This window comes from Kickxella alabastrina (genome assembly GCF_025024165.1).
Source record: "Kickxella alabastrina strain RSA 675 chromosome Unknown BX661scaffold_2, whole genome shotgun sequence".
NCBI lineage: Eukaryota > Fungi > Kickxellomycota > Kickxellomycetes > Kickxellales > Kickxellaceae > Kickxella > Kickxella alabastrina.
In genome coordinates, this window is record NW_026251473.1 from 74438 (window position 1) to 91810 (window position 17373).

General features: G+C 50.1%; 5 protein-coding genes across 5 annotated transcripts; 1 reads left to right on the forward strand and 4 right to left on the reverse strand.

Annotated features, from left to right (window-relative positions):
- Nucleotides 1-279: 279 nt before the first annotated feature.
- Nucleotides 280-7647, reverse strand: BX661DRAFT_168414 (uncharacterized protein; the record flags this gene model as incomplete). The annotated part of the gene is made up of 1 exon (XM_051533430.1): nt 280-7647. The coding sequence occupies one exon, from the start codon at nt 7645-7647 to the stop codon at nt 280-282; it is 7368 nt and encodes a 2455-aa protein (XP_051394394.1).
- A 1625-nt stretch (nt 7648-9272) lies between these two features.
- Nucleotides 9273-9920, reverse strand: BX661DRAFT_195780 (uncharacterized protein; the record flags this gene model as incomplete). Its single annotated transcript, XM_051537986.1, has 3 exons — nt 9273-9299; nt 9464-9514; nt 9612-9920. 3 exons carry the CDS (start codon nt 9918-9920, stop codon nt 9273-9275), a joined length of 387 nt encoding a protein of 128 aa, XP_051394395.1.
- A 365-nt stretch (nt 9921-10285) lies between these two features.
- Nucleotides 10286-11619, forward strand: BX661DRAFT_159698 (vacuolar-sorting protein SNF8-like protein). Its single transcript, XM_051533296.1, has 3 exons — nt 10286-10429; nt 10545-10595; nt 10722-11619. Exons 1-3 carry the CDS (start codon nt 10379-10381, stop codon nt 11376-11378), a joined length of 759 nt encoding a protein of 252 aa, XP_051394396.1. The 5' UTR covers nt 10286-10378; the 3' UTR covers nt 11379-11619.
- A 937-nt stretch (nt 11620-12556) lies between these two features.
- Nucleotides 12557-13999, reverse strand: BX661DRAFT_176469 (uncharacterized protein). Its single transcript, XM_051534337.1, has one exon. The coding sequence runs from the start codon at nt 13708-13710 to the stop codon at nt 12637-12639; it is 1074 nt and encodes a 357-aa protein (XP_051394397.1). The 5' UTR covers nt 13711-13999; the 3' UTR covers nt 12557-12636.
- Nucleotides 14000-15275: 1276 nt separating this feature from the next.
- BX661DRAFT_176471 (uncharacterized protein) lies at nt 15276-16973 on the reverse strand. The gene has a single exon (XM_051534338.1). The coding sequence runs from the start codon at nt 16618-16620 to the stop codon at nt 15385-15387; it is 1236 nt and encodes a 411-aa protein (XP_051394398.1). The 5' UTR covers nt 16621-16973; the 3' UTR covers nt 15276-15384.
- Between the last annotated feature and the right edge of the window lie 400 nt (nt 16974-17373).

The following is a 17373-nucleotide window of genomic DNA, read 5'->3' on the forward strand; positions in this document are numbered from 1 at the left end:
TGGTTGGGCGGTTGGCTAGGAGCAGGGCCGAGTGTATGGTTGTTGCCTGTATGATCATCGCCGCTTGCTCTCCGTTAACGGAGAAATATGAAGGAAACTGAATTGGTTATGAATTAGAAAAAAATTATAAAAGTAGTGTTACATGGAGGGGAAAAAAGGAAAGTGAAAAAAGATAAGTTGAAGCGCAAAATAGAAAAAAAGAGGGGGAAAAAAAGAGAAATAGAGTCTGGCATACTGGAAAACCCATATTTAAAATTTTTTTATATTTTTCTTTCTGTCTCAGTAAGGTGGCGACATTGATCGGCCGCCGACAAGCCGGCCAAATGCGCCCTTGCTCTGCAGCCAAGCCTGTCTCATCAGCCTATTCCTCTCGTGCTCCTGCTTTCTCTCAAAAGCAACCCACGACGTAATCCGATGCTCAACCGGATCCTTCACATTGTACACCAGCATAATCAGCACATTGAGCGACAGCGCAATAGCCGCAAAGATGATCCACTGGAACCAAAAGTTGCCCTGACGCATCAGCCGCAAGAACGTGCCGAGAACAATATAGCCGTCGCCCGAAGAGGGCGGATAGACGTGCGCCAGAACGCCGTTCCACCCAAACCACACAAGCAGCGTGACGACAACACTGATGTGCGAGAAAACCACCCACCGGCGCACGTCCAGGTACGCAATCTTCAGCGTGACAACGAGTACCATGATGCTGTAGACGACAAAGCCTGTGGTAAACATATCGTCCGACGACGCGTTCTCGCCCAAGAACAGCCCGGTGGCAAAGGGGAAGTACGCTGCGACGACAGAGTGCAACACGCCAATGACCATCACGCGGCGCATGAAAAGCGGCACAGTAAACAAGTGGTTCCGCGGACCCATATCGCGATACAGCTCAGGGTACGCTAGAAGCGTCTCTGGCCGCAAGTCCTGCTCGAAAATACCAACGACGAGCACAGGCAGAATCGAGAACAGCGTGTTGTACATCGACAGCGTCCAGCTCTCAAACAAGGATGTGCCGCTGAATCCGGTGTAGAACTGGAATATCAGCTGCGCCAGGTAGAACGACATGCACTTGTAGAACGTGCCCATAATAAACATCGACACGCGAACGTAGCTCCACCGGCCATGCACCAGCAGCAGCTTCTGCAGGAACCGGAACTGCCCGATGGAGAAGTCTGCCGCGCGACTCGCCTGAAGCCCCTCCTGCCCGGCGATACCAATTCCGACGTGCGCCTCCTGAATCATTGCAATGTCGTTGCCGCCGTCGCCAATGGCCAGCGTCACCATGTACCGGTCGTTGTCGTGCCGCAGCAGCTGTGTTGCCCGTGCCCACCACCCTTGGTGAGTCTTTGGCGACGACCCGCGCTCGCAGCGCACCCGCATGTTGTGCACGATCAGTGCCTTCTGCGACGGCGACACGCGCGAGCAAATGACCGCGTCGCACAACGTGCCCAGCGTCAAGAACTTGTCGAGCAGTCCGCCCTCGGCCGCTGCTCCGCTGCCGCTTTCCTCGATGGTGGCTAGCGTCTCGCCGTCAATGACCACTGCGAGCGACGCGCCTTGGCTCTTGGGCTCGCTTACGGTGTTGGCGTTGTTGATGGTCGGCTGCTTCGATGCTGCTGCGGCTGCCCGTGTTGCGTCGCTCGCCTGTGACGAGACGTCCGTTGAGATTGACAGCGTGCGCTTGGCACGCGAGTCCTTGGCCAGGCCGAGCAGTGTCGTGGGCGTAGCGCCACGCTGCACATCGTCTGCCCACCCAACCTCCGAGATCGCAGCCGCACCACCACCGCCGGCAATTGGCTGCTGGCCCTGGCCTTGAACTTGGTTTTGAACGATGTTCTGATCCAGGCGCCGGTGGTGTCCAACTTCTGCCGCAATGGCCGGCGACTTGCTGCTCAGTCTGCTATTATTGTCTCCGGACAAAAGGGGCTCCTCCATGCAGGCATCTGCGCGGCTGCGCACGCGCGACGGGACAAAGAATCCGCCAAAGCGCTTCATTCCGCGGCGCAGTTTCTCCATCCGCGACCGGCTCTCAAACCGCTCGTCAACGGTGGCCGTGGCCGTCATGGCGCGCGCAGTGGCCAGGGCCTGCGACAGAATGCGGTCCAGCTCCCCGCGGTCCGTCATCGACTGCATGACCAGTAGCGTCATGCGGTCGCCCAGCTCCGTTCTCTCATCCATCTTGGTCGTTTCCACAACGTCTGTGTCAATGAGTCGGCAGGACTTGGCAATATTGATGGCCGTCTCGACCTTGTCGCCGGTCAGCATCCACACACGGATGCCCGCGCGGCGCAGCTTGAAGATGGTCTCAGGCACGCCGGCCTGCAGGCGATCCTCGATGGCCGATACACCCGAAAGAAGCAAATCGCCCTCGATCTCCTCACACACCGCCTCAACCTGTTGCTGGCGATTAACCAGCGCTGTCGTCGCCACCATGTATCGCTGGTGCCAGGACTCGTACGCTGACTCGCTGATCTCCTTATGCGCATACGCCAATGTGCGCAAACCCTCTGTGGAGAACTGGTGCAGGGCCTCGAGCGCCTTGGCCCTCGTCCATTCCTCCTCCTCGCGCGACGGCTGACCAAACACATCGGGTACTTCGACGTGTCCCTGCGTGTCGCCAAAACTGCTGGCATCGCTGACTGCGCTGAACTGCGAGTCGCTCATTAACCGCCGGTGCGCCGGTCTGAATGGCCGCAGAGCCGCCAACGCGCCGCTGCCGCCGGCGACGGATGCTGCTGCCGCCTCGGCAGACGTTTTGAGCTGTCCGTACTCTGCCAATTGGTCTTGCGCGTAGTCATTGGAAAAATCAAGCCCTGTCGCTAGGCTGAGTCCCGACAAAGTGCGTGATCTCGGTTGATGCTGTGCAGTGTCAACCAGACGTGCCAGTGCCCTAGGCGACACCCCGCTCTCTGGCACCTGCTGCTGCTGTTGCTGCTGCTGCTGGCCGCCCAAGCGCATAATATCCAAATTGCTTGCGCTGGCGACCGAAGAGTTGCGCGAGTGCAGATATGCGGCGCTCGGGTGAGACAGCTTACGCCGCAATGGCAGCCAACTGCCGTTAAATCCGGCAAAGCTGCCGCCGCCCACACGCTCAGGCGCCGACGGCCGTGGCATGAATGACACGTCGCCAGGTTTAGACTCAATACGGTCGGTCTTAAGAAGCCGCGGCCAGATAGCCGAGTCTGCGCCCTTGGACATCATTACAATGCGACCGTCAGGGCACCGGTATATAACTGACATGCGCTTGCGCGCGCTGGAGAACTCCAGCACGTCGAGCACTTCGTAGTTGCCCAGTCGATCGGTAGGGTCGGGCGCAGGCACGCCGCGATCAAAGCTTTCTGCGTCTGCGTCTTTGGAATCCATTCCGGTAGCGGCATCTCCGGCGTCTTGACTGTCGGCGATGGGCGAAGGGGGTGGAGCGTCAGCAAAGCTCACATGCGCGGTCTCGCCTGTAGACGCTGTGCTCTGCGCGTCCTTGCGCGCCAATGTACTGGGATCCTGGCTGGTGTTGTCACCGCTACTGCCGCTATTGCCTCCGCTGTTGCCGGGGGTAGAAAGAGGGACCTCCGTTGGCGTCATCAGGCCGTGCACCAGTGCGCTGTTGAAATCACGCATGCGTTCCGATGCCACCACGCGCAACTGCACCAGCGGGCCGGCACGGTTATTCATAACGTACCCAAGCTCAGCCGCCGCGGCCACCAGCGCCTTCTCGTCAGGCGATATGGCCTGGTACCCGGTAATGCGCCCAGTCAGCGGATCACGATCAGGCTGCACCGTATGGCACAACGCGATGCAGCGCAAGAACCACTCGGCGCGCGCGCGGAATACCTCTGACGGAACAGCGATGCTGTCCATGATGCGTCGGGATGATGGCAGTTTTTGCAGGTCAGAGACGGGCGCGTCATCACTAGCTAGCGTGTGCATTCGCGGATCGGAATCGCTGCCAGGCATTGCGATGTCGGGGTCCGATGCCTCGCGGCTGTTGTCGCCGAGGGATGCCTCGAGATGCGCTGCATCGCCTGTCGTCGTATGATCGTCCTGAGAATGTCTCTCTTCCAGCTCGATTGACCTGGGATCTTCTGCAGGATCAATTTCTGCTTCCTCCGACTGCTTGCTGTTATCGTTGTCAGCAATGGCAAATGGCGACGTCAGAGGCGCTCTTGTTACGCTCGATTTGTCATTGCCATTGCTACCCATTCGCAAAACTGACGCCGATAGCCCGCGCATATGTCTAGCAAACTGCGGCCGCAGACCATTGTTGCCGCTTCCTCCTGAGGCTACACGGTTGGTCAGCGCTAGCTGCTGCAGCGTGCGCTGGCCCATTCCACTCTGGCCCTGGCCCAGCCCACTTTGGTTGTCGTTTCCGTCGAGCATCGACACAGGCATACTGTGCTGCCGCCGGTGCTCCCTCATGAATATCGGCGACTTGAATATCGATGGGGACTGGCGTCCCGATGTGCCCTGTTGCTGCTGGGACGGCGTGCTTGGCCGCAAAAAGGACAGCTTGGACGTGCTGCGGTTCATGTTTGGCAATCCACCGCCGGCGCCTTGCTGATCATTGGCAGAAAAAGCAGCCTCACCTGTCAGCGGGTTTGTCGCTGGTACTGAGCTGTCTTTGGCCTGCTGCTGCAAACGGTCCAGGTCGACGTGCAGATACGAGAAGCCGGCCACCATAACAGCGCGCAGCTTCATGATATTCTCCGTCAGCGTGCCTGTCTTGTCGCTGAAAACGTAGCGCACCATGCCGAGGTCCTCATTAATTGCTGTCGTGCGCGCCTCAGCTCTCGTGTCGCTCTCCGCATGGTACATGCTGAGATCCTGTTGGATGAACCAGCACTGGAAGATTTTGACAGCCTCCAGCGTCACGTACAGCGAGATGGGAATCAGCGCGTTCATCATGACCAGGTATCCAAAGATCAGAGCCGTCGCCGGCATCCGCATCCCGTCCAGGTACCAGTGGCCGTTGCGGCCCGAGTTGTTCCACGTGATGCCCAGGGCCGAAAAGATAAAGCACAGTACCAGGAGGAGCGCAAATACCAGAATGACAATGCGATTGGTGATGCGCTGGATCTGCGGCGCCTTTGTGCGCACGTTGCGCGTGGCGTTGAGACGCAGCCGCGTTTGCTCGCCTGAGTAGACGACCTGCACGAACACGTACGCGGTGTTGCGCAGCACTGAGCCGCGCAGCAGCAGCTGGTTGGGCGTCAAAGGGAAGCGCTTGCCGTCAATCTCCATGTATCCCTCAAAGTTATACAGCTCGGGCGACGGCGGCTCAACGTATGTAAAGGCGTTGAAGGCCGCCAGCTGCTCGGGCGTCTGGATCTCTGAGTTGGTCGCATCCAGGGCCTGTTTCTGCTTCAGCGTTGTCTCGCCGTCCAGCGCCGCTGTCTCCACAAAACACGTGCCGTCAAAGCCCGTTGACGCAATGACGATGCAGTCGGCTGGGATCCACTCATCCTTCTGAATCTTCATCAAGTCGCCGACCTGCACGTTTTCCCACCGCTTGTTCTTCCACCGGCAGCTCATGTTTTCTGGTAGCGGGTTGATGATTTGCTCGCTGTCTTCGGCATCGCCGCCAAAGGACATCTCTTCGACAACATCGTTGAACGCAACCATCGGGCCTTCGCGCCGCCGGTAGATGGGCTCACCACTTATTGCCAGACTGGCGCCGCCCACCCGCGACGCTTGGCGCTGGTGACGAGGCACGAACTGGGTCCCATTGGGAGTGTCGCCGTCGCCGTCATCCCCGTTGTCCACGGGCTCGCTACTGTCGCCGGCAAACGTCGCAGTAGCATCGGTAGGTGTCGCCGCCTGCGAGTCGCCTCCCCGCTGCGTGGCAGTGCGCAAGCTGCGCAGACTCATCACACCGCGGGTGATGCGTTGCCTAAGCAGAGACTCGGCACCATACTCGCCTATGGCAGCAGCGTCGTCATCGCCAAGTTTCCCCTCGGCATTATCGCCAGCACCAGCGGCCGCTGGCTGCTCATCCTCGTCGTCCGAGTCCTCGAGCTCGCGCTGCTTGCGGCGCTTCTCGGCCATGCGCGAAACAATGGACTGTTTGATAGTCGACCCGATGCCAATGGCGTTGCTGGCCCAACGCCTGGCGCCGTCCAGCGTATTGCGGCCAATGTCGTGGATGCTCTGCGAGCTGCGCATGCGGAAACTGTGGATACTGTGCGAACCGCGGCTGCGCAGCTCGCGGAGCCGGAACGACACGCGCTCGCGGTCATGCACCTTGACCTTGAGCACACGCGTACGCTGTGTGTTCTCCGCGTGATCCATCCGATGCCGCCTCAGATCGTCAAAGCCCTCGTGGGCAATCGATAGGCTGACAAAGACGCACAGCGGTAATACGGTGCTCCAGCGGCCGGTCGTCGACCACCCGGGCACCTGCTGCAGAGCAGCAATGAACAAAAAGTAAATATTGGCCACTTTGGAAAACTGCGCCGCTAGCTGCGCCGGCAAAAACGTGACGACGTTGTAGCGTGCTGTCGAGATAACGTTCTTCGGGTAGTCGTAGGATACCTCGTAGTGCACGCGCTTGGTCAGCGACGCCGGCACAGCGATGTCCTCGTCAGGGTAGCGCATGCGCTGTCGGAACGAGTGGCCGCCGGTCCACTCGTCCGACGCTGCGTCTAGGAAAAAGCCGGGCATCGGAATCGCGATGATCGAGTCGTACGCTGCCGCTGCCTGAGCCAAGCCACCGGCAATGCTCTGCGCCTCAGATGCCAGAAAGCGGTGCTCGCTGGGCGCCAGCGATTCGGCCTCGGGCTCAAACTCAGACACCGAATCAGCATGGCTGCCACGCGTCGGCTGCCGCGACAGGCTCCGGCTCCATCGCTGTGCAGACAATGCGCCCCTGTCAATACTATTACGCTGCGCAAGCTCCAGCGACAGCAGCGTACCTAGCGGCACCGACCCGTAGCTGTGCCGCCTCTTGCGCCTGCCTGCCGCCGTCACATCCCTCATGGTGTCTACGACGCTCTGTCCAAGAACACCCGCCGCCGTGTTCCCGTGCATACCACCTCCGTCATCTTCAATCAGCATGCCTGCTACGCCTGCACCTGCGCCTGCAATTGCGCTCTCATCGGCCAGCTTTTGCTGCTTCTGCTGCTGCTGTTTAAGCTGGTTAGCCAGTGTGCGCGGGTCCATCATGCGTAGTACGCGCGCTGTGACGCTTCGCAGGCGACCGTAGTGCGGGATTTTTGTCATCCGCCCGCTCTTCACATGTCCGGCAGTTCCTCCTGCTGCAGCTGCTAAGGGATGCTTTTGCTGGCTCAGTTGCCGTTGCAAGCTCTGCGCTGCCAGCTTTGGAGGAGACAATAGGCTGCCGCTTGATAGGGCTGCTGAGGTCGGCGACGGCGGCATGCTCTGCGACCCACCGACGTTTGTCCGCCGAATAACGTCAGTGTCAATAACTGGCAGTTCAACGCGGTCCTGCTTTCGCCGGCCACTATTACTGTTACTGCTGCCTTTTCTAGGGATGGTATTGTGTTTCTGTGGGTCTAAATCGCAAAGTTCGATTGCATTCTCTGTGCTACTGGAATGTGTGATGTTTTTGATGCGGTCTGGATGATCGGCAGAACCGGAAACAGTCTGCGACCGCTTGCCACCGTTGCCGCTGTTGCGATTAGCGCCGTCTGACATTTTGTCGCCCCTTCTTCTGTGTGTTGTCTGCTCTGGATGGAAAAAAAACGCTGGGCAGCTGTTACCTCTCTTTATTGTTCTTATTCTACTAGTGTGAGAACTTTTTACAAATTGAGCCTCGGGAATTCTAGTAATGAAAAAAGGGCTACAAAGCAATGCAAAAAAAGTAGGTGGAAATGGAGTGACGATAAGAATGAAAAAAGCATACAGTGTTGAGTATTAGTACAAGAGAAGAACAAAGAAACAACAAAACAAAATAGGTTGTGCGGCATGGTGAGCGAGCATACACACAAGCTCCTGCGGATATGCTGATATGGTGGTGATATTGATAAAGACCATACAGGCGGGGGTGGGGGCATTGTTTAAAAGTCCTCCTAAGTGACCTCGTGAAAGGTAAGAGATATCAATTGAGCAGTATATGGCGCACCGCGTCCTTTATATTTTGTATTCTGCCCAAAATAAATGAAACAATGAGTTCAGCAGGTAAATATAAAAGGAGGCGCTTTAAGCGCATTTATAGTTATCTCAAAAGCTAACCGCTGTGGGTTTTATACCTTTTGTCTGAGAAAGAATTACTGAATACTATACACTTTTTTTTGTTGCGAGAAAAATCTAAAGAAACAAGGAAAAGAACGGTTTTGTTCGTATACGAGCTTGTGTTGAAGGATCGGTATTATTGTTATTATGAGTGGCGGGTAGTACACGGGGAAGAAGACGAAAAAGGCGCAAAAGAATGCTGGAAAATATAGGTGGAAAAAAAGGAAATGAGAACAAGAAAGAAAGAAAACAAGATTGACAATTATTCGTTTAGGACTAATCTTGGGAAGGACGAGTAGTTTACGCACAGGCAAAAAATAAAAATAAAAATAAAAATGCGGATATTGCATGCCGCAAACTGTGTAAACATGGCTGCAAAAAAATGACGAGTTTCTTTCACTCTGAGATCACACCCTAAAAAATGTATCGGCTGTTGTCGAATCCTCCTCTCGCGCTTATTTTTTTGTGTTTGAAAATCGGCTTTTGGTCATTTTATTCGCTTTTAAATAAAATTACTGACCTCCAGCTTTGAGGTAACACGGGAAGGAAAAAAAGAAGAAAAAAACTCAGTTTGACTAAATAAAAATTTAAATTCTTGCGTGTGTGGGAAGAATAAGCAAAAAAATGAAATTATAAATTCTTGCAAAAAAAAACAGCGGGGAAAAGATAATAAAAAGTACTTGGCAATTTTAGCAGTAGCGTTGCGCAAGGGGGAGAGAGAGGGGGGTATATCCAGAGTATATTCAGTCAACCAGCGAGATGATGAGAATATTTATAGACAATATTGGAATTAGATAAACTATATTTAAACAAGCCCCAACAACGGGATCCCTAACCGACACTAGTTCTCTTCAGCAAAAAAAACAGAGCCAATGCGATGTAAACGGTTCTTTCGCTTTCTCTGAATTGCATATTTTCGATGACCCCTGGACAAGAAAATAAAAAAGTAAACATTTCCAGGTTGCACGTGTTACTGCCATCATCCCTGTTGTTTCTACCTATTTCGTCTATCTTTATCGTGAAGAGAAAAGCGTTGCTGTGTATATTGTGTGTAACGAAAAAAAATCAAAAGTGTGCTCCCAAAACATTTACTTGGATCCGGGTGTTGATGCCTCCTCAATGGCACTGGCAAAAGTGCGGGTCTACAATACAAAAAAGCATAGCATATGTAAGCACAGGATATCGCCAACTTAGTTATTTTTAACATAATAGCAACCTTGACAAAATAACAAAAAATGGCAGATCACATCTGCTCAAAATACAAAAAAAGTGTACTTACCGGAACACCACCGAGCTCTTCCTTGAGTCCGTTGGGATAATACGCGCGCAGCTACACTTTGCCAAAAAGAAAAATATTAGTCTGCCATTTCTTTTGACTTTATCATCACCACCACCACTCAAAACAAAGAAATAGGTCAAAAACTTACATAGGGTCTCTCGGATCTGGCCTGCGAGATCAAATAATACACAGAGCCAATAGTCACAATAACGCCAGTCCACATCTTTGCAACCTGCTTCCATCCAGGCGACCAGTACTGCGTGGGCGCCCACATGTTAAGAATCTCATCTTGCTCAGCAATGGGCTCGCCGAAATTACGACGCATCTGTCTATCCCACCAGCCGCGATGAGGCCGAGCCTCAGCAAACTTATGCGGCAAGTTCGGGTAGTCACCAATTTGGGGCTCGGGGTCCACGTAGTGCTCCTTCTTGTACTGTGACGCAAACCGCACTCCCATAGTACTCCTGACACTCAAAGAGAACAAAGTGGGCTTTGCCAAACGAACTAGCGCGCGATTCATCGTGATTGGTTTTTTTTGTAAGAATAGAAACTAGAAAAGAACGTGGAAAATTCGATTTTTAATGGTGGAAAAAGAAATTTGAATTGAATGAATTTACTTGAGGTTTGACAAAAAGACAAACTGTTATTTAATCTGGAAAAGATAGCTGCCAGCTTACTGCAGTGATCTGATTGACATTGATTGATCAAATGCGCCAACCTGCTAAAACGTGACTTTTTAATATCCAGCTGACGTGCGTGTAGTATTCTAGGTTTTTTAAGACCAAAGCGGCTGGCTGGCTGTCTTTCCTTTTATTTTATTTTATAGACCTTTTGCATTTTTTACCCACTTTTTTTTAATTCCCAAGGCTCGATGCAAATTGCCTTCGACATCATTTCATACTCACAGCTTTTCAAATGCGCCGGGCAGTTGGAATAGGCGGGCTCCGTAGAAAGGAGGCAGAGCGAGTAAGCACAACCTACACCTACCTTTAGTATACAATAATTACAATTATCTCGCTTCTCGCACTCGCCTTGCTAATATCAGTGCACTCAATGCACTCAATTATTTATTATTCTGTAGCTCGCAATGTCAAAAAAGGGCACAGAGTTGTCGCAGCGCGAAATAGAAAAGGTACAAGAGTTCCCAATACACTCCTCTCTGAAAAACAAGATATATGCATCGACGCTTGCTTTTTTATTTTTGCTGATAAAAGCCGCTTGTTCTATTTTCTCATAAAAATTTTTTTATATTTTGTAGCTACGAGAGCAAATCGCAATGATGAAGGATAATCTTGAGGACTTTGTGCGCGAGCATCAGCGCGATATCCGCAACAACCCAGCATTTAGAGTACAAGTACAGCGCATGTGCCAGCTAATAGGCGTCGATCCACTATCATCGCGCAAAAGCTACATGTCTGAGTTGCTCGGTGTCGGTGACTTTTACTGCGAGCTAGGTATTCAAATCATAGACATCTGCGTAGCCACGCGTTCCATAAACGGCGGCCTAATGGACCTGGACGAGCTCCTGCGGCGGTTAATTCGCCGGCGACTTAAGGGCAGCGAACCTGTTGTTGAGGACGATATTAGACGCGCAATTAGCCAGTTGAAACCGCTGAAGGGCGGGTATAAGATTGTTTGCTTTGGGAAACGCAAAATGGTACAGAGCGTGGCGAGGGAGATGAACTCGGACCAAGCAAAGGTTATGACTTTAGCACAGTATACGTGCAAGTTTACGATGGAGGATGTGAGGGTTGCTTTTGGATGGGATGAGGACCGCATTCATTCGTGTATTGACGATATGCTGAGATCGGGGATTATTTGGATGGACGAGTACAATGAGGCATATCCTGAATACTGGGTCATGGCTTTTTTTTCGCAGCTTAACAGCGCTTTGATAATGGCCAATGCAGAGTAGACCTTGTAAGCTAAAAGGCCAGTGTTGTAAGGTTAATGAATAGTTGAAATATAAGACGCTCATTGTCGCTTAATGTATTCAGATTTTTGCCTATCTTGCAGTCTAGTAAATAGTTTTTACATGACATTTATTTTAAAAGATAATTAGTTGAATGCAATGTATAATTTGCCTGTACATGTGCTTTATCCATATTTTTTTTGATTCATTTGCTCATTTTCTATATCTTTTTACTTTTGTAACCACTTATAATTACAAAATTTAATACTAAAAAATTAAGTTGTTGAGCATTAAAGTTAAAGTTACGTTTTTTTGCCGTATGGACACGCAAACCATGAGCTGAAGATTTAATTTTAAATTTTATTTATAGCAATACTTGTCCATGTATAAAATAATGTAAAAAAACAATAAATCTTGATTCAGTCAAATGCCCTCATGTAATTATTTTGTCGCTATTGCTGCTATTAATGTTTTTGTAGTGTTTGTTTTTGACACCCTGAATTTGGCCAAATCAAGCAATAATGTTGGCAGTATTGAGTGCATGCACGTTGTCGCTAACTACATTGGCATTTTGGTTATTGACAAAGAGCGTGTTGTCGTTGAAATTGGCAGCGTAAAAGTCGCGGTTAAATGCATTTACGGCGTTGGCTGCAAATGGGAAGCCACCCCACCCCCAACCACCGCAGCGCTTGGCCAAATGATTGCCTGTAGAATGGTCGCGTCTGATAAACGGGAAGCCGGCGGTGCCAGCAATAGCAGCGCCAGTGGAAATTGCTGCGGTGTTCACAAACGGAAATCCAGCAGTTCCAGCAATGGCAGCACCAGTGGCAAAACCGGTGGTCAATGGCCCGACAAAACCAGGGCCGAAACCCCCAGGAGCACCAACAAATGGCAAAATCGGGCTGGCAGTGGCCCCAGGAGCAATAACGACGACAGCGGCAGCAAGGGCGGCAATAACAGCGACAGTAAAGTTAGGCATGATTAAAGTTAGAATGGTATGTGTGTGTTTGTAAGTGTATGAGGCAAGAGGATGTAGAACATTGAGTGTAATGTTTAAAATTTTGAATTACTAGTCTGGGCTGCTCTATATTTATACACATTTTAATTACATTGCTTTTTTAGGCCCTAAATAGTTTTGATATTGTTTTCACTATTTGGCTGTTTAATCGTCTGATACATCATAAATTTAAATACCTACTTTTTTATTTATTTGAATTGGTTGATAAATTAAATAAAATATTAAACTTCAAATCAAATCGAATTAGTAATCGCAGTAGATGACGCTTGGGGTTGTCTGCCTGCAGGTGGTTCCGGCAGCACAGTTCAGCAAGGAAGTCCAAACACCCCAGACGCAAACAGTGTATCCCGAGCCATTGCACACCATGTCACCATGAGTGCAGGATGACGGATCAGTGGTTTGGATAGGGGCAGTGGTAACATCCTGTGCGACGGAAGTAGTGTATACAATGGGAACAACAGGAGCAACCGAAAGGTACTGAACCTCAGCAATGGAGGAGGTGGCAACCTCAACAGGGGTGACGACCACAGGGGCAACAACCACAGGCGCTTCGACCTCAACCTTGGGCTCAACGACCACGGGGGCTGTGACCTTAACAATGGGCTGGACGACGTTGTGGGCAATAGGAGCAATGGGGGCGCTGGAGTAGTCAGCGGCAGCACCGCTACCAGTGACAGTGATCACGCTGGCGCCAGTGTAGTGCTCAAGACCAGTAGTGTAATCGCCGTTGAACTCTCCGATAGTCGGGTATCCGGCGTGGTTAGCAATGGTCATCTGCTTGCCAGTATAAGAGGCAGCGTTACCCTTAATAGCAACATCAGCGCAGTTCATGTAGAACTCGCGGTTACCCGACGCGTTAACCCACGACCATGCGAACACAGCGTTATCCGAAGACGGCAGCTGAGTAGGCAAGTTAAAAGTGTAGCTGAGAATCTTTGCATTATTGCTAGTCTCGGCAGATCCGAAGAAGCAGTACTTGAGCTCCTCGTGCACGACGACAAAGGTATTGCCTCCGTCGTACGACAGGGAGAACTGGCAGTGACCGCCGCTGTGGGCTGCAGGCTCGTCGCGGAAGGACACGGTGACGGACTGGCCGGCGCTCCAGGTGGCAGACGGGGTAGCGTAGGGGGTGGTGTGCTTGCAGAGAACCTCGTTCTCACCAAGGGGCGACGACAGAGAGTAGTCGATGGACTCTCCGGCAGGAACAGCCGGGCAGTCAATACCGTGCGCGGCGTACCGGGGGCATGGCGAGATTATAGACATGTGGCCGGCAACCGAGGCGACAAGAAGCGCGAGAGTCGAGATCTTGAACAGCATTGTTGATTGTGTGATTGTCTGTAGAAAAAAAGCGGAACGGTGTGGAAGTAATCCAATTGTGGTGAGAGTTGAGGGGCAGGGGACAGGATGTTAAGTTTTTTGTGCTGTTAAAAAATATACGACCGGCGTACAGTTTAATGACAGGGAAACAAGGTGGTGGAGGGGAACAAAATAAAAATTAGGGAAAACAGAGCGAATAAAATGATGAACAGTTGTTAAGGTGAAGGTCAAGCACAACCAGGCCAGGGCAACCCCTTTGGTTTTATATAGCCAGTGTCGCTAGTACAGGATAATAAATGAGCAAATAATAAAAAATAATTCCCGCACAGGCATACTTGTTTTTTCTCACTGCATATGTCCTTAGTGCCAGAGCGCAAGCGCACAGCATCCCACATCATTTTGGCAGATGATTTCCCAACCTTTAGTCGGATGTCAAAAAAACAAGAATGACATAAATTAAAAGAGTGGGAATTGTGTAATAATTTGGGCGGGACTGGCAACGAGACAGACAGAATTGGGCAGACTTGACTGAGGGACCACACACCACCTAGAAAGGAAGTGCATGAAACTAAAAGACAAAAAAATTGAAATGACAATCTATTTTTCGCAAGCATGCATGATTAAGAACTGGGCTGATTGGCCACTTTGCCAATGTAAACGACACCTACAGGCAGCCAAACCTCTCTCAAAAGAGGACAAAAACAGGAATTTGGAATGGGAATTTTGCCTTTCTCATTGCAAGCAAATAAAAGATCGGCAAACAGGTGCACTATTGCTATCTTGGCCTGCTGTAGAAAAAAGCGCTGCTGGGCCACCACAGCCAGCAGAGCCTTTTTTTCCACTGTGCTTTCGACTCAATCTGAGCTGATATTGGAGCAACACGCTCGGTACTCCAAATCATTAGTAAATATGAATAATGCCAAAAACGCAATATCCTGGCCAAAAAAAGAGATAAGATCAATCTGCTCTTGACCAAGTCCGCGGTCTTGCCACAAAAGGCAAAATAAACGAGCATATACGTTTTTGTTAAACAAGTTGGTATTCGCTGCAGTTGATCGCGTACAAAAAGTGCACCTAATTTCTCAGCCCCTGAAGCGAATATCGAGACCGCAGTGCTTAATAGAAGGCATTCTAGAAAAAGCGTAATCGGGATATAAATATAAATTAACATAGTCGGACATTTGGCACAAGAAATCCTCAACATTGACAAGCTCCTATTTTTTTCTTTTGCGCGCAAATTGCAAAAAAAAATTAAAGGGAGTCAATACTTGCACTATACAGTGCTTGAGGGAATGCAGAAAGAAAAACACCAGCTAATTTGCCTGGCCACGGACCCATTAGTATGACAAACAAGGTGTTTTTTAAATAAACCAAAACATCAGCAGCAAGCAAGAATGTATTATTTCATAAAGCAAAATATACGAATGGTCCCATCCATTATAAACCAGATTTCCAATCAAATGAAAACTGTCCAGTTTTGAAAATCACAACAAAAGCAACAAAAGTTACGCAACCACATATCCAAAAAAACTCAATTGAATAGCACAAGAAATAACAAATTAATCTGCGATCCAACTATATGTATTCTAAAATTTGCACAAAATAAAGTTCCAAAACAAAAAAATTCCTATACAAAAAGTCCCAAAAAGTTCAATATGAAAACCCCATTTTTTATCAACTCCCGGTTATGCACTTTCTGCTGGTATACGCAGTTGGCCCAAGAGCTGCAACAGCACGCGTTTGGTACAGCGGTGCACTGGATACTGGCTTTGGTGCAACCATAGCAGCGCTTTCACAGTACTTATAACCGCCGGGTGTAGTTGGAAGAGGCACATAGACGGTAAAATATCTGCTCGAAGCAGTGGGTGCAGGAACAGAATGTACGATTGGAATGTCAGTGAAGTACTCCAATGACACAAGGTCAATTGGCTGAGAAGAAATAACATTTCCAATAATAGTTTGGGCGTTGTGAGTGGGGGCATAAGTGATTGTGGGCAAGCCAGCACCATATGCGCGAGTATCTCCAGGGGCATGCAGTGCGACTGAAGATGCTAATGCTGAAGATACAAGCACTTTGGCATGCACAGTAGTACCGGCAGGTGGGGATCCAGCTCCACTTTGTTCGTAAACAGCAGGGGGTACAGGTGCTGCTGAAACTAGGGCTGAAACTGGTGCTGATGCAAGAGCTGGTGTCACCAAGGCAGAGCTGTTTCCATAGTAGCCGGATGCGGTGACAGTAATTATTGGTCTGTCTTTGTAAAGGTCCAGCCCAGTTGTATAATCACCATTGAACTCGGGAATATAAGGTGTGTTGAGCCCGTAGTTAGCGACAAGCAGCTGGGGGCCGGTATACGCTCCGCCTTGCTTTCCATGGATAGCCACATCAGCACAGTTCATGTAAAACTCGCGATTCCCCGCGGCGTTATTCCACGCCCACGCAAACACCACCCGGTCACTCGAGGGGAGATCCGCCGGAAGCGCAATATTGTACTCAAGTTGCGACCCAACATTGCCACTCGACGGACCGCCCGTAAAGCAGTACTTGAGCTCATCGTGGATGACAACAAATGTCTTGCCACCGTCATAAGATAATGCAAACTGACAGTGCCCGCCGCCGTGAACTGCAGAGTGAGGGTTAAAATCAACTTTAATTGTTGATCCTGCGGTCCAGTGGGCAGCCGGTCTGCCGTAGGGGGTGGTAAACTTGCACAGCGGCTGTGAAATGCTCTCGTGGGTTCCAATTGGCGCGTTGATGTTCTCGTCTAGTGACTGGCCTGCGGGAAGCTCAGGACAACTGTCACAGAAGGGCGTGTAGCGCACACAGGGGGTGCGCATAGATATGTGCGCATAAGCAGTACTGGCAGCAAGAAATGTGGTGACAACTGAAGCGAGAATATATTGCAATTTCATTTTTTTTGTAAATACCAAAGAGATGAATATGACAAATAAATATCTAAGAATTGATTGTTATCGGATGGGAATGAACCACTAGGGCTGGTAAAATTGTTACGAAACCGGTTCGTAGATTGTGCAAATAGGCGGATGGAGGCGTAGACGATACAAGTAAAAGAGAAATGTGAAATGAAAAACGAGAGCCAACAAATCGCTAGGAGATAGTGAGAAACAATGAAATAGTACTTTTTTGGAGTCGGTGGTCACTAAAAAAATATTGTCGGTGGGCAGACATTACTTTAATTGGAGCAATGAACGCACCAGATTATATATATGTAAAAGTTGACTTGGTTCCTCAGAATTGAGGATTTGGGCCCATGCAGTAACAAGTTGGAAAAGTATGCGAGCAGCGTCCTTTAAAAAAAAGCAGAGCAACTACTGCATCTGCTCATGTGTTTTGCCTTACACAAAGTGTATGTCGTAAGTTGCATATTCTAGCCTATGACGTCTGTGCCTTTGTGTATGATTAGCACAGCATAGAAGCAATTTTTGTTCAACATTTCTGTATCATTCAACGTTGCTAATTTCAAAAAAACGAGGGACCGTTATCAAAACAAACAGTACGTTCCATAATTTTTCCTTTGTTCTAAGTGTTGGTGTATTGTATTCGATCAGTTTGGATTTTTCTTTGGCGGAATGCTTGTTAAAAATTTGACAGTATCGCGCAGTTAAGCATTGTCAATATTGCAAAGGCAAAATAAAACAATGATG